This window comes from Apis laboriosa, unplaced genomic scaffold (assembly GCF_014066325.1).
Source record: "Apis laboriosa isolate Shangri-la unplaced genomic scaffold, ASM1406632v1 scaffold35_cov144, whole genome shotgun sequence".
Lineage (NCBI taxonomy): Eukaryota > Metazoa > Arthropoda > Insecta > Hymenoptera > Apidae > Apis > Apis laboriosa.
Window position 1 is genome coordinate 1974545 of NW_025222966.1, and position 16788 is coordinate 1991332.

General features: G+C 19.7%; 1 protein-coding gene across 2 annotated transcripts in view; it reads left to right on the forward strand.

The window, feature by feature from the left end:
- The first annotated feature begins 350 nt into the window (after positions 1–350).
- The window catches only part of LOC122715448 (cilia- and flagella-associated protein 58-like), a 47858-nt gene continuing 31420 nt past the window's right edge, over positions 351–16788 (forward strand). Inside the window, exons 1-4 of one of the 2 annotated variants that reach the window (XR_006346838.1) lie at positions 351–449; positions 559–735; positions 12150–12343; positions 12426–12622. Coding sequence is in view for 1 of the 2 variants with exons in the window: in XM_043937656.1 (XP_043793591.1) it covers positions 667–735 (69 nt within the window). In the remaining variant the exon portion in view is untranslated. Of the gene's footprint in view, positions 450–558; positions 736–12149; positions 12344–12425; positions 12623–16788 lie in introns of those variants that run through there. The other variant, XM_043937656.1, reaches the window with a different exon arrangement.

Here is a 16788-nt window from a genome sequence, read left to right on the forward strand (position 1 = left end):
TTTTATGATTGTATTTTTATTATATATATAATTTTTTATTATAATCATTCTGATTATAATCACAAAAATATTGATAATTTATCTTTCACATTTATAATTTTTATTATATAAAATAGTTAAAAAAAATCTTAATAATTATAATATTTATCAAAAAAATATTCAATAAACATCCTACAATTAATTCTTTTATAAAATCGACTTTTATCATTTACAAATATTCGACATCATGAGTGAGTTTCTTTGCAACACATCGAATGTAAACAAAAAGATTGATCTAAGACTTAGTTCAAGGTTGTCAACATAATATTATTACACTAATATTAATAGAAATTACTTTACTTTATAGAAATAAACAAGATATAAATTTTCAGTGTTCATTTAGTATTAAATGAGAAAGCATTATTTTCGGATCGTTAATAATATCTGCTTACAATTTGAATGTGAAAATAGTAAATATGCATTTTATATATAGTCAATGATTTCTACTTTCTTATATTTATAAAATAATCTCTATTGATTAATTGATATTAATTAATAATAATTTTATATTTAATCTAGAGTTAACATATTTCTACATTACGATTTCTTCAATTATATTCAATATTATATACAATATACAATATATAATATTTCAACAAAGAAATTCATTTACGAGATCGAATGTAAATGATAAAAATCAATTTTATGTCGAAAGGATTGATTGCAAGATTGAATCTATATTTGTCGTTTCTTTTGGTGAGTATTATAAATATATATATTGAGTTCTTTTTGTTAATATCTTATATAATAATATAATTTTATTTATAGTTTAATTATTATTTATAATTTAATTTATAGTTAAATTATTTATAATTTATTTTATAGTTTTAATATAGTTATAATATTGCTATAATATTTGAAAAATATATAAATTTATTTACTTAACAAAATTATGTCAAAATATGAAATTATATATTCTTATTTTAAAATTCACAAAGTTTGAGTTAAAAACTTAATGTTTGTTTCACAAAAAAATATAATTTTATTAAACGTTTTTATTTAAAATAATTTTCATAATTTTTATAAAATTTGCAATATGTAAAATATATATTAAATTTATTGTAATTTATTAAATTTATATTAAATTTATAAAAATATCACTAACTTTTTACACTTGGAAAATTTTTTATAGTATATTTACTATAAGAATTATGAAAATTAATATAAAAATAAATTATACATATATATTGCAAGATATATACTAATACAGATATTATTTTTTTATTAAAATTTTAATATAATTTTTAAAATGGAAAATATATTGCGATTTTATAAGGAACGAAATATTTTAAAATGTAAATATTTACAAATATTATTGTCGAAATTTCTGAAATGAGAATATAATCCTAAAATTTTTGGAAAATATAAACTCTTTGAAAACTTTATTTAAAGTTTAAGTAAAGAAAATTAACGTTTATTAATGTTAATTTTACTTTTGAATATTTATTCTAATTTATGTATAAAATTAGTGATATAGTATTTATCTTTTGAAAAGACAAACAAGAATAGATAATTTATTACAAACAAGATATAAAATACTTTCTTATATTTTTATACTCTCTGTGATTTATAAGTTATTACAACGTAAAAATTATATTTATTTTGGTCTTAAAACTAATATTAACTAATATTATATATATATTATTTTTATAAATTATAAGTAATATATATATATATATATATATATATATATATATTAAAAATAAAACAGAAATGTTTTTAAAAATCAAAATAAATTAGTAAAAAATTAGTAAAAAAATCAACGCAAATTATACAATTATACAAGTATACAAAATATTAATTACTTATTTATTAAATTATAAGTAATTAAAATTTATTTACTTTTTATCTATTTTTTATCAATCAATTTTAATGAATAGAATTTAAAAATATTAATTGTAATTTCAGAAATTTTTCAATACTTTATTAAAATTATAAATTATATTCATAATTAAAATTATGAAGTTATAAATTATATAACTTAATATAATAATTATTATGTTATATAAATTATGAATTTATGAATGATTATAATTCAATATAAATCTTATCTTTTGAATATTTCACTTATAAATAATAATTAAATATAAATCACAATATAAATATAATATATTTAATATTAAAAATATAATATATATATATATAATATAAATAAATATAATATAAATATAAATATTAATTAATTATATTTGTTTTGATTTATATTTTATTTACTTTCATAATAAAATTACGTTTTAATTCCAACCACTATTAACGCTATAATCGTTTTCTATACTCAATCGATAATATCGCATGTGATATGAAAATGATAACGATATCTGGTAAATTTTAAAGTCCTATAATATAAAAAACATTATATGTCACTACTGAAATATGAAATAGATATAATATACAATGTTGTTTTCGTATTATAGGAATTTAGAATTCACTTTTTTCCTTACCATTTTTACATCGTGTCACATGCGACGTTATCGATTCAGTATAGAAAACGATTGTAGCATTAATAGTGGTTAGAATTAAAATTTAATTGAAATAAAATTAATTTTACTATAAGAACTATAAAATTTATATTTATATGGTATAATATATATTTTATAAATATTTATATTATAATAAATAAGTAAATATTTTAATAAAATATAAATCAAAAAAGATTGAAATATATTCTAATATTATTAGTTTGAATAAAATTATATTGACATTTTCATTGATAGAACTATCAAGATATTAAATAAAAAACAAAATGGTATAGAGTGATATTACGAGGATAATTTTTTAAAGAAGAATTTAAAGGATCCTTGAAATTGTATATTTCTTAGAAACACTTTTGCATGGCTGAAATGTGAGCATGGTTTTGAGATTTGAGATATTCTCTAGCTATGTCAATTTCAATAGTAGTCGACATTTTTTTGCTGAGAACATTCAGACATTTACAGACATTTGCGGATCAGTTTCTTAGAAATGGACCACATGTCTTCTCAATGTTTAGTTCTGGGAATTTTCTTTGGATTAGTATCTTTCAGAGGACTGGTCCACAATTTTATTGATTGTTTATATATCCTACTGAAAATTTGCGATCTTGCGAGATGAGCATAGAGAGAGTTTTAAAGAGCATGAGCGGTTTACAATTCAAAAATTTTTTATCCTCAGAACTTTTTAAACTTCTTAGAATTTTTTTAACCTTCGAACTCTTTGAATATCAGAACTTTATATTTGTATAATATATCTATATAATATCTTTATATCGAATTCTTTTATAATTTCAAATGAATCTTGTGAATTTGTTCAATGAAATCTTTATTAGCTCTTGATCGTTTCAGAATATAATTTTGTTGATAGCAAATTATATATTAAATCAACTTTATTGCTATATACTATAGTTCGAAAAATGGGTTCGAGCTAAGAATTTTAGCAATCCATTCATGATAGTATTATAAATTTTGTAAAAATTAAGAGAATTATAATTTTAAACCGAATAATTATGTGAATATTCATCAATTATGTGAATTTATTTTGATTATTTTACCAATGAATTACAAATGATTTGAATATTATTTGTTTTAAAAAAAGTGTATTAATTGTCACTAATGATTATAGTATAGCTCGTAAAATATAATTCGAAATACCTCATAAAATATAATATTCAATCAATTTCGAAAAAATAAATTTCCAAAATTGCTGATATATAATAAAATAGAAAATTAATGTATATTTACTTAAGGAATTTTTATACATTTTATTTCACTACAATATAGAGATTATTGTAGTAGTAAATTTATGATTATAAAAAATTTAATTTCAATTAATATTTTTTGTAGTTATTCAAGAGAGATTATATTTTTAATTCCTATATGATTCGATCATATATTCGAAAAATTCGAAAAATATATTCTTTTTTATATTTTGTAAGTAGAAAAAGATAATAAAAAAGAGAACGAAAATCAAAAGTCAAAATAAAGTATAGTGAGATCTATATGAATTCTTTTAAAAATTATAGATATTATATAAAAGTTATAGATATAACAAAAAATACAGTCATGAAAATATATTCGATTAATCACAATACAAAATTAGTTGATAAACAACATTCGTCGTTAGGCGATCAACTATGATAATACAAACTAATTTTCTATACATAATTATTATATTAAATGAAAAGATTGAATATATGAAGAAGTCGTTTTCGCGAAAATTAAAGTAAAGATTTATTAAGATTTTTTTATTTTCCAAGATGAAGTTTAATTGCTTATTTTCTTTTCTTTATTTGATGTTGAATACATTGATGTTTTGCTTACTTAATGTTTGAATTATATTCAAATATTAGAAAGTTGATCCAAAAAAGTTTAAAAATAATCTATATATTGACTGATGTCATTTTTTTATTATTTCTATGAATATTGGCATCTTTTTATTTAAATTTAAAGATATTATATCTAATTATTTATCTGTAACACTTTAATTATATTCAATGTTTTATTGCATGATATTTGTACATATGTGGAGATCTAAATGGAGATATTATTGTTTGCTCCTGAAATTTTTGATCTTATTAAATTTTTTATTTTATTGCTGTTGCATTTCTCGATAAAAATTTGTCGAATCAATTATCCTGGATGCTTGTTTGCTATGTTTTGAAATTGACTAATTGTTTCGAGATTGCAAATGATTTTATTTGAGATTGACAAATGACTTGTTTCGAATTTGATAAATGATTCTGTTAAAGTTGGCAGATGACTTCTGTCGGCAAATGCTGAATTATAAGATTATTAGATAAGGATTATTAGATAAGGAGCAGTTTTGGGATGGATAAAGCTAAATTATTATCCAAATTTCAAAAAATAAATTAGGCATTCGAGTAGTTTACATGCAAATGATGCTAGTGTGATTGATTTATAATTTTTTTCATTATTTTTCGATATAAAAAATATATATATTAAATGGTACATAACCATGATATTTATTGGTTTATCTTAATTAACATATCTAGAACTAATATAACATATCTAGAACTTTATCTGTGTGATGAAATAAAATTCTAATCTTTTTCTTTGTCTTCATTTTATTTTCATTATAATCTGATATGAAAGCATATAAAACAGAATTATAATAAAAAGAATTATAAAAAAAGAAATAATTAAATATTATTTAATTATTCATAGTTCAAAACTATATGAAATTAGTTATATCTCCAAACTATATGAAATTAGTTGTATCTCCAAACTATATGAAATTTTCTAATTGTCCGAATTTTTTTTATTTTACTATGAAATATTCATTTAATATCAAGTAATTAATCTGATTTTTGTAAAAAGAAATTTTATCGTGTCATCTGATTCTGGAGCTAATTTGTTATTGATTGTATGTATTGCATAATTGAGTTTCATAAGATTGAAAAATTGTCAAAAGATTCATCTTTATTGAAATCTATTTTTTTCTGATATCTAAAATAGTTATTTAATTTTATCTATTATTATTTATGATCATTGATAATATTGTTGTTCATTTGTTTGTAAATTTTATTTCTTTCTAGAAATAAAAAATATATCTTTAGGTCTTCTATAAAAAAAGTTCGGAATGTCTTTCTTCTTATGTAATTTCTTTCTATTTTCTACTTGTATTTATAGATCTGTTAATCGGTAATTTTAAGCTTTTATTTCTTCAAAGCTATTTTTCTCAATTTTGTGAATTTGAAATAATTTGCAATTAGCAAATCATAGTCTATCAAAGAGCTAATTGTATTTAATATCTTCTTGATATATTTACATATGACTTCTTTTATTTTTTTCTGTTATATAAACAGATATGTTGTATCTCTTTTCAAATTTCGCATATGCCCTAAATAATGAAATATTTTAATATTATTGATTATTGATTGATGTTTGATATTTCTCCTACCTATGGAAATTTATACTAATGATAATCTATTGGATTTGTGCACATATATATATTTTCTATATAAACAGAATGAGTCGTTGCTTGATGGTAATTAGATATTTGTTGAGAATATATCAAATATTTTATTTATGTTTTATTTATAATGATTATCTATTCTAGTTTGATATTTATTATATAAAGAATTCTTATTTTATTTTTTAATTTATTATCGTTTATAATATTTTCCAAATTACTTGATGAATTTATTTTGGTATAATTCCAGAATATTTAGTATTGAAATCTTGAATCTTTTTCTTAATACAAGTTTTGTTTGGTTTGACTGAGAGTTTTGTTTGGTTTGACTTTTAATAATTATTATAAAAATTATATGAAATATTATAAAGTTATTATGAAATATTTATCGATATAATTTTTCTATGTATATACTTATTAGAATTATTGATATTGTTTATTAAATTATCTTATGTTTTGAAAGAATACTTGTTTGCTAATTCTCTTTTGATATGGGAGTATTTGAAAGAGTTTTTGATGTTTGAATGTTTGAGATCCATTTCATTATTTCATATATTTGTGCTAAGGATTGATCTTTCTTCTCTTATATGTAAATGAGATTATTTCTTTTTCTTATCTTGACTTTTTATCGAGACAATTTAACATTAGTTAAATATTATATTTATTATTTTAGAGAAGTTAATGTTATTATGCCATTATGTTATTTTTTTTATTTTTTCAATTTTAATTCAATTGCAATTTCCAGCGTAAAATGTAGTTTCTTATAGATAAATAGGTTTTTATTACTTTTGATACTTTTCGTTAGAGTGTATTTCCTTTGTATATATACTGCATTTAAAGTTGTTTCTATAATTTTTGATTTTATGTCTAAAACATTGGAATCAGACTTTTACTACTCGACATCGAAATAGACTTATAATTTCATTTGTTGTAAAAACTATATAAATGATATAAATTGAAATAATCGAGAAACATTGTCAAATGTTGTCGTTATGACAACATGTATTTTTTATTATTATTTTTTAGGTTTATTTTTCTTTTCTTATAATGTATAATATTTTGCAGATTGATTCTTTATATCTTGCACAAATAATCTTTTTAAAGTCTTTGAATATTTTTTTTAATTATGTTTTATATTTGGATCTTATATTGAAATTAAGTTCTTTCAATTATAATTGGTTATTTTATACAAAGACATTTACCTTCTTTTAAATTTAAATTTAATATATTCTTTTCTCTATAAAGTCAATTTTTCAATTTTTGCTTTAAATTCAAAAAGGTGTTTAACTTTTGTTTCTTATCTTGTATTGATGCATAATGACATATGCAGAATTTATATATATATCTGAATAAATGTTAATGTTGAAATAAGAGATAGTTTTGTCTAAAATATATACATATATATGTATATAGAAAAATATAGATATGTATGATATTAATGTTAAAAAATAATACAAATTTATGATTATAATACAATACATTATTAATAACTATAAATATTTATTATAAGCTGTTAAATATGATATGATATAAATTTTGTGCAAACTATATGATTATTCTTATTTAATAACTGTAATTAAATAACTGTAAATTTAAAAATTTATATTTATTGATAAGAAGATCTTGGATTCTATATAAGGTATAAATTATTAATGTGATAATATATAGAATATAGAACATAAATATGATAATATATAATAAAAACATAATAAAACAATATGAATGCATAATATATAATATATAAGATGATATGTAAAAGAATTAACAGTATAAGATATAAAACTAGGAATTTTTAGGAAACTAGGAAGATTTATTGTAATATTAATGATAAACATAAAATTATTAGTAATGTGAATAGTATAAAATCTGGTTTTCTGGTACGAGTAAAATTGATTTTATAAATGGATGATCTAAATGCTGAGTTTTTTAAACTGTTAATTGTTTTGACGATAAGGAAATCTCTATGTATCTCTAGAGAAATAGCCTAGTGCATGAGATTATTTTTAAATGAACTCCTTTCTGTACAAGTTTAAAAGATTCAGAAAGAGACATATAGACATACAGATTCAGAATATCGTTGATATTATAATTTTTATAATTCTATAGAACAAATTTAACAAATATATACAGATAATGAAAACTTTCTTAGAATATTTCTTGAAGTTTTTGTTTCTAACTATAAAATGATTTTTGGCGTGTTTCATGAAATTCATGTGAATTTCTGGAAAAGGTAGCTTTGAATAATGAATATTCATGAATATTGAATGATGCATAATTTCTGAGAAGATATCTTTAGATAAAAATTCCTCGGAATGGACATAGCTTATTTATATGAGTTATCTTAAAGTTATTGAATATTATTTCATCGGCAGTGTTTTTACCGACATGATTTCACTGACACTAAATTCGTCGATAATATTTATTTATCAACACATTGAAATCACCACATTGAAATCAACACATTGAAATTAATGCATCATCGATCTTGCGTGTGTCATAATGTATATAAGTATATAGTTATTATTTATTTACTCAATTATATATTTGATTTTTATATGAAATAACAACTTATTTTTTGTAGAATAAGCGAAATGAATTCATCAAAAAGAATTCATAAGTCAAAATTCCAATCATAGAACTTTTTTCTTCTAATCGCGATAAATTTAAAATTTCTATTGTTAGTTTTATATTCAATAAACAAGAAATATGATATGATTATTGGATGTGCGAGAGAAAAGCAAAAAGAAGTAGTAAATGCATGAAGTATAACAAATATATTATATATAAATGGATAGCATAAAATAGTTTCCATTCATTTGATGTTTTAAGTCATAATCATGCATTGGAAGCATCGAGATTTAAAATCATAAAATTTGTAATAAAATTAAGAAAATACATGCCTTATCTGATGATAAATCTCGCAAAATGAATATAATCACAGAATAATAGAAAAATATATTCAAATATATTTCCCTAGCAATAGCTTTAAGCAGCGTATATTATCTCAAAAAAGAAAAAAACTTAAAATACCAGAAAATATCGATAATCTTAATTTATTAAAAATTTTGAATGAAAAGTCTTTTGTGTATAAGCGAACAAGCAATATGATATTATTTACGACGATTAAGAATTTAAAAACTTTAGGAAAAATAGAGATTTGATTAATAGATGGCATATTTAAATTAATTCCTAGCTTTTATAAGTTTATTATTATATATAATAATGCTTCGTTGTTCAAAATTACAAAATTCAGCAGATTGTGATAAAATGTTCTTGAACAATTATCATTAGGTGAACTATTTTGAAAAAATAAAAAAAAAAGACTAGAATTCGAGAAGAAAGATTCAATAAATAATATAAAATTACATATACACGAAAATGAATTTTATAAAAGCATTAATAGCATATACATATAACATATAATAGCATATAATATGTTCTTATAATATAAATTATATTAGACTTATACATATCATGTGTATTAATATATTAATATATATATTAATATATATTATATCAAATATATTAATATATATTATATATCACTAATGTTATAATATATATTATAATCATCAAAACAATGTAATTCTTCTTCAAATATGTATGTTCTAGGATTCAGATAAATTTGAATTTGTGTATCGTAGTCAAATTTAATTTTTGTAGAATTTAATTTAATTTATATCATATAGTGATGAATCTATAATTGATAATGTTTTGTAAAAGAAAAATATTTAATGAATCAAAGCGAATGTTTTGTTAGGATTCCGGTAATTTTGTAAAATCTTCTGATTGACAGATGATCGATAATAAATTCGTTCTATATCGTAATGTTTTTCTAATAGAATAACTTCTGCTGAAGATGACAAAAAATAAATAGGTTTTGTTTAATGATGTAATATATTTCTTTATCCTCAAGCAAATCTCTGTATATTAAAATTTAAATAAATTTAGATTTATTTGCAAACTAGTAGCATATTAAAGCTTAATTTTTCAAAATATTGCTGATTTAGTGAGTCTGTGATTTTCAAAATTCTATAAAAGAGAAATACAGTTTAATATATCGATACATAACGAAAGCTTTGTTAGAATATTCCTTGATAATTTTGTAAGTCTTTCTGACTGCTACATGACTTTTGACAGAGAATTATAGAATTCGTTCATTATAGAATTCGTTCTACATCTGTTTTGTGAGATTAATGCTGAGATTCTGATAAGATTGCTTCCGATGAGAATAACAAGAAATATATATGTTTAATAATGCGATTTTTTCCTTTTCAGTCAAATATATAATAGAATTTAGATAAATTTTGGTTTTTAAATTTGTGTGGAACATAAAGTATCGCAATAAAGCTTAATTTTTTCAGAATATCGTTAATATAATAACTGTTAGATTTCTGTAAAGTAGAAATAATGATTAATCAATGCAAATAATAAAAACTTTGTTAGAATATTCTTTAATAATTTTGTGTATCTTTCTAATTATTATCAAATACTCTTTGGCAGAGAATTCGTTTTACATTTAATTGCAGAGATTTTAAAAAGATGTCTTCCGATGAAAATGATAAGAAATATATAGTATAGTTCTTTAAACATCTTTACATTGGAATTTAAATTTAAGCTTGTGAAAAATTGGAAAATATTCAGAATACTCGTAAAACTTAATTTTTTCGGAATATTGTAGAGAGTCTATTGTCAAAGTTCTTAAAATAGCTTAATAAATCAATGCAGATATCAAAAATTTTATTAGGATATTCCTTGATAATTTTATGAGTCTTTCTGATTGCTGACTTTTGACAAAGAATTATAGAATTTGTTCTGTATCTGTTTTGTGAGATCAATGCTGAGATCCTGATAAGACAGCATCTGATAAGAATGATGAGAAATATATATATATATTTAACAATGCGATTTTTTCCTTTTCAGTCAAATCTTTTTATGGTAGAATTTAGATAAATTTTGGTTTGTGTGGAACATAAGTATCGCGATAAAGCTTAATTTTTTCAGAATATCGTTAATATAATGATTGATAGAGTTTTATATAGTAGAAATAGTGATTAGTCAATGCAAATACCAAAAACTTTGTTACAATATTTCTTGATAATTTAATATATCCTTTATATATCCTTTTAATTATCAAATGACTTTCGTCGGAAGATTCGTTCTAAGTTTGTTTTGTGAAATTGCTGGAGAAGTATCAGATAATTTCCGATAAAAATGATGAATGGAAATTAGAGACATGTACTTTTCAAATAAGAATCTATATGTTAGGGTTCTGATAAATTTCGATTGGAAGATAGTATCATGATAAAACTTAATTTTTTCAGAATATCGCTCATATGATAATTGCCAGAATATCATTCTATAAAGCTGAAATAGAAATCAGTGAAAATGGCAAAAACTTTGTTAAAATATTCTTTAGTAATTTTTTAATCTTCTGATGTCCGATGATTTTAGATAATAAAGACTGTCGTCTGAATATTATATTGATGTTAATAAATTTTGTACTTAAAATTTAAAATAAAATCATACCTCACCAATGAAAATTTTCTATTATTTTGATTTTATCTATAAAGATCAATATAACGGAAGTATTTAATGAATAAAGGATTTTGAAAAGCGGAATTTATGCAGAGTAATTGAATTACAATGTGTCTTATGCATTAATTGTATTGAAAAGATGATATGGAATATTATATGAATCTAAAGAGATTTTCGAGTTGTTAATTAATAGAGATTTTAGTGATGAAGTTTTCTTGATTGTGTAAAGATAAAAAAATAATGAAACTGTAGTTTATCACTATTGAAGTAATAGTAGTTTGTAAAATATTAATTTAGAAATTTATTTTTATTAGCCAATATTTTGATGATATGTATTATATTTTTTCAATACGTCGTCCGAATGTTGAGTGATGATAGATGATAACTTAGATTCAAGGAAAGTAGTATTATTATTTGGAATAAAGTTTAAACTTTTTAAACTTTTTGAGAGAGATGTAACTACCAGCTGAATTTTCTTCAATTTTTAAAAAAAAATTTTCTTGATAAAATGCAAACAATGTGGAGACAATCACTTTAATTTGAAATATATGAAGTCTTTAAAAATCAATGAAATGTTGAAGGTTCTGTTTCAGATTGTCTGCAAGAATAAAGGCATCTTGTATTGAAATCTGTTCAAAAAATTAATGCCATTTATCTTGTTATAGCACTACAGAAAAAGCCTGTAGCAAGCACAAACAGTGTTGCAAATATTTTTTAAATTAAATTTAATGTTGGAACATCAAGGCGCTGTTATCAATGTTGATATTAGAAGAAATCCATAAGGTCATTTTTGAGAAGAATGACAATATCATCTTATTGAATCTTATCTGTTTTTTTCGATAATTATGAATTCAAACAGGTTAAAAGAAAATTAATTGAATAGATTTCAATAAGTCATAATATTGATCAAAATTCTATCAAGTTCTAATTTCTTATTGCAGGTGATTTTATAATTCCAAAGGAAGATCTTCGTATATTTCAAGTGTATTCTATCTACTATTAATGCGAAGAGATGAAGTTAGAAAGGGGAGGAAGGATTCAAATTTATTGAAAGTACTTCGCTGACTGAAGATGTGGATTTTGGTATATGATTTGATAGATGTAGAATGCAAAAGAACATTAAAACCTTGTAAAATTTTCATGTTTAAATTTTTTCATTTTAAATTTATTAGAGATGTGAGTATTGCTTGCTTGATTAGTATTTTGACAAGAGTATAGTAATGAAATTTTATCTTGAAGAGATTTGTTTGGAAATATTTTGCTAGAATAATGATTCTCAGTCATTGATAATGATACAAAATGATGCTTTCTTATTGGAATTGTTTTCGCTCTAGAAGAATATTTAGAAATGTATTCTAAAAGAATACATTTTGTATTTTTCGAAAAGAATTTATATATTGGATTTGATATCGTGTTTCATTCTTTTAAATCATCGATTTCCATCACTAAAGGAATGAGTTCCGAAATTCACAAAGTATAATGAAAATGATAATAAGTGAAATCATTAAATCCGAGCGAAATTATTTAATTAAGAAATGATTACAAGTAATTTGCTGATCAATTTATATCATCAATTTATATCTTAATAATAAATTAGATAAGAAATCTAAAGTTATAAACTTTAGGATTTGCAATTAAAATTGCTCATTCTGAAAAGCATGTTTAAAAAATTATTATTGAACACTAATATTGGAATATATTAATATTGAAAATTAATTTTATTTTTCTAAAAGTAATATATTTTAAAGAATTTAAAATTTAAAAATTAAAATTAAAGAAATTAAATTCTTAATTAAAGAAGAAAAATTAATTTCTTAAGTCTCTCTTTTTCATTATCAAATAATTTGAGATAAAATTGAATATTTTATAGATTTGTATATTTTTACATTATAAAATGTGCATCATCAATTTGATTCGCTATGATATTTATAATTCCCGCCAAAATGAACGTTCAAAATTTTATCACAATCAGATTCTACATTCTGTTGATAAAGATGCGAGTGATATAAAAATGAGGCTTTCGAGTTCCAGAAATTTGAATTATGAAAAACATATGTATGATTATGAAAAATATATGTATGAGTTTATTTTTATAACAAATCTGTGAATATTATATAATATCTCAAGTATAATATGACTTAAGATACTTTGAGATACTTGATTTTAAATAATATTTTTCTTTATAAAAATTTTCTTTTTGGTTTTGTTAATGAAATTAAAAAATGTTTAGATTTATCATAATAATCAAGTTTGAATAGTCCTTTGCATTGTAAACGTATAATTAACGAAATTAAATTATGCTTGAAATTATCATAACAATTAAGTTTGATAAATTTACATTGTACATATTTATATTGTATATATATAAAAATAGTTTATTATAAGTTAAAAAATATAGATTTCTATATTTTGTTTGTCATAAGTTATTTGGATATATTATTTTATTTTGCAATTTTTATATAAAATTATATAAAATTAGATTTTAATTTTAACTATTATTAATGCTATAATTTTTTTGGATATTAAACCAATAATGCCGCATTTGACATCAAAAAAAGTCAAGAATGTCAAATTCTTAAAACATGAAAGTATTGAATTTATTTTGTACTACATAAACTAGATTCTTAAATTAATTCTAAATAAAAAACTAAAAAATTCGTAAATCTAATTTTTGATTATATCTTGTTTAACATATAATGCAATTTTTGTATTTTAATTTCAAAATATTTCAATTATTATTTTAATGTCATTTTCAAAATATTAATATTTTCAATATTATCGATTCAATACAGAATAAAAATTACAATATTCATTGTGATTAGAATTAAAACTATATTTTATTATAGAATTATAAATAAGATATAATATATTAATATAATATATTAATATAATATAATATAATATATAATAGATTACATTGTAAATGTAAATGAAATATAAAATTTCATAATTTTATAAAATGTACATATGAATATTGTTTGTAATGATTATTATAAAGTTAATGAAACGAAGATTTGATTGTAATATATCATACTTATTTAAATAAGTTTTTATTTTTATTTTTGAAAATATTGATCAAATGAATATGATTTTCTTTTTCTTGTATATAAAAATTTAAATAATAAAAAATTATAATATCATAAATAATAAAAAATTAATTTTATTATTCAAAAATGGATACACTTCTATTTTACAATTATTTGAATAAAACATTTTTAAATACCTGATTAAATATTTGAAATAATTTATATATTATTACATATCAAATTTTTATATATAATTAAGTTTTATCTTGTACATTAATTTTGCAATTTTAATTGAAAATTTTAAATATAGATTTTGAAGATTTAGATTTTAAAATATCAACTTTGTAAATTTAAAAAGTATATTATAAATTTTAAAACTACATTAACTTTAATATTGAAATTTCTTTAGAAATATACTAGATGTTAATATATTTGTAAAATATTTTTGAAGGGTCAATTCTAGAGACTAAAATAAACAAGTTGTCTATTGATGCTTATTTACTAAGTTAGAAGCAATTGAAGTTCAAAATTGAATTTTAGATGAGAAGAAAGCAATCTCGCTCTATTTCCGTTTTGCTTCATCTCATACAAACTTAAATTGCTTATACATAATAAATAATAATAATAATTTAATAAATAAGCATTAACGGACAATTTTTTTATATTAACTTATCTTTTGTGTTTGTTTTGATCTCTAGAATCAATTTTCCAAAGTTGTTTCCTCAAAATATTAATATTTTGTATTTATAGATTACATATAAAACGATATCTATTTTAAAAATAATTTTTTAGAAAAATTAGAAATTAATTAAAAATAACAATTAATGAAATAAATATAATATAATAATTCATAAAAATTCAAAAATATAAGTATATTTTTATATAAATTGTTTGGAGTTATATAAATAATTTTTTTCAAAGGAGAGACATTTTTTTTAATATCTGTATATTTATTTATTTATTTATATCTATATATTTATTTATAATTAATTTTTGTTCGTAATAAATAAATTCTGTTTCATAAAAGCTTATAAAATTAAAGAAGCGAAAATTATAAGAAAAGAAAAAAAAAACATGCTTTCAATTAGTTAAATTAAATCTTACTATACAAAATAAATCGTTCAATTATCAGAAAAATTATTTTTTAAATAAACGAGTATAATAAATCTTTTAAATTTGATAACAATAAACGAGATAAAATGAATGTATATATTTATAATTCTTGAACAAAATTTTTTTTTCTTTTTTGTAAAAAATACAATATTAGATTAAAATAGATTAAAATTAGATTAAAGTATGCAGTTTCATATAAATATTTCCGAAATTAATTCATTTATTTTATTAATGATTCTTAATTTTTGAAATAAATTAGTATTTCTTTTTAACTTTATTCATTATTTAAACATTTAGATGTTTATAATCTATTACTATTAATCTATTATTATCTAACTATTTATAACATTTTATTCAGGAAAATTCATAGAATTATTTCGTATTAAGAGCAAAACTTATAAATGAAACAAACATAATAAGTAACATTTAATAGTTTGCAAGACATAATAAATGAAAAATATATATTTTTATATTAATATATATATAAATAAATATATTTTTTAAATTTATTATAATATTTATAAATAATTAATATAATTTTTATAAATATAATTTTTATAAATAAAATATATTTTAAAAATAAATATAAAAAAATGATAATGTTTTTATTATATTATAATAAAAAAAATCATAAATTTTTTTTTAATTAATAAATAAAATTTATATTCAAAAATTCTATTACTGACATGAAAATTCCAATATACAATATACAATTTAATATAAATTTTCCAATATACAATATAATATAATATATACATATATGAAATATAGATTATTACTTATATGAAAATATAACAAAAGTAATTATATTTATATTTATATTTATATTTTTATTTTTATTTTCTTTACTTCAGTAATTAGATTGAATATAAATCTTACACTCGCTATTCTATAATATAACATAACAAAGCATAACAAATATTCTGATTTTTTTATGCAATTGATATTTTATATAAAACAACAATATAAAAAATCCTATACTACAAGAATCTATACTATTGAATGATAGATCATCTATGATATAACATAAAAAGACAATGTGCCCTATTATTTCAAGTTGACAAGAAATTCTAAAAGATAATCATAAAAGATGATTAAGTATTTCTTGACATTGAATGGTACTTATAAAAATCTATGTAACTACGATTATCTTTCCCTATAAAGT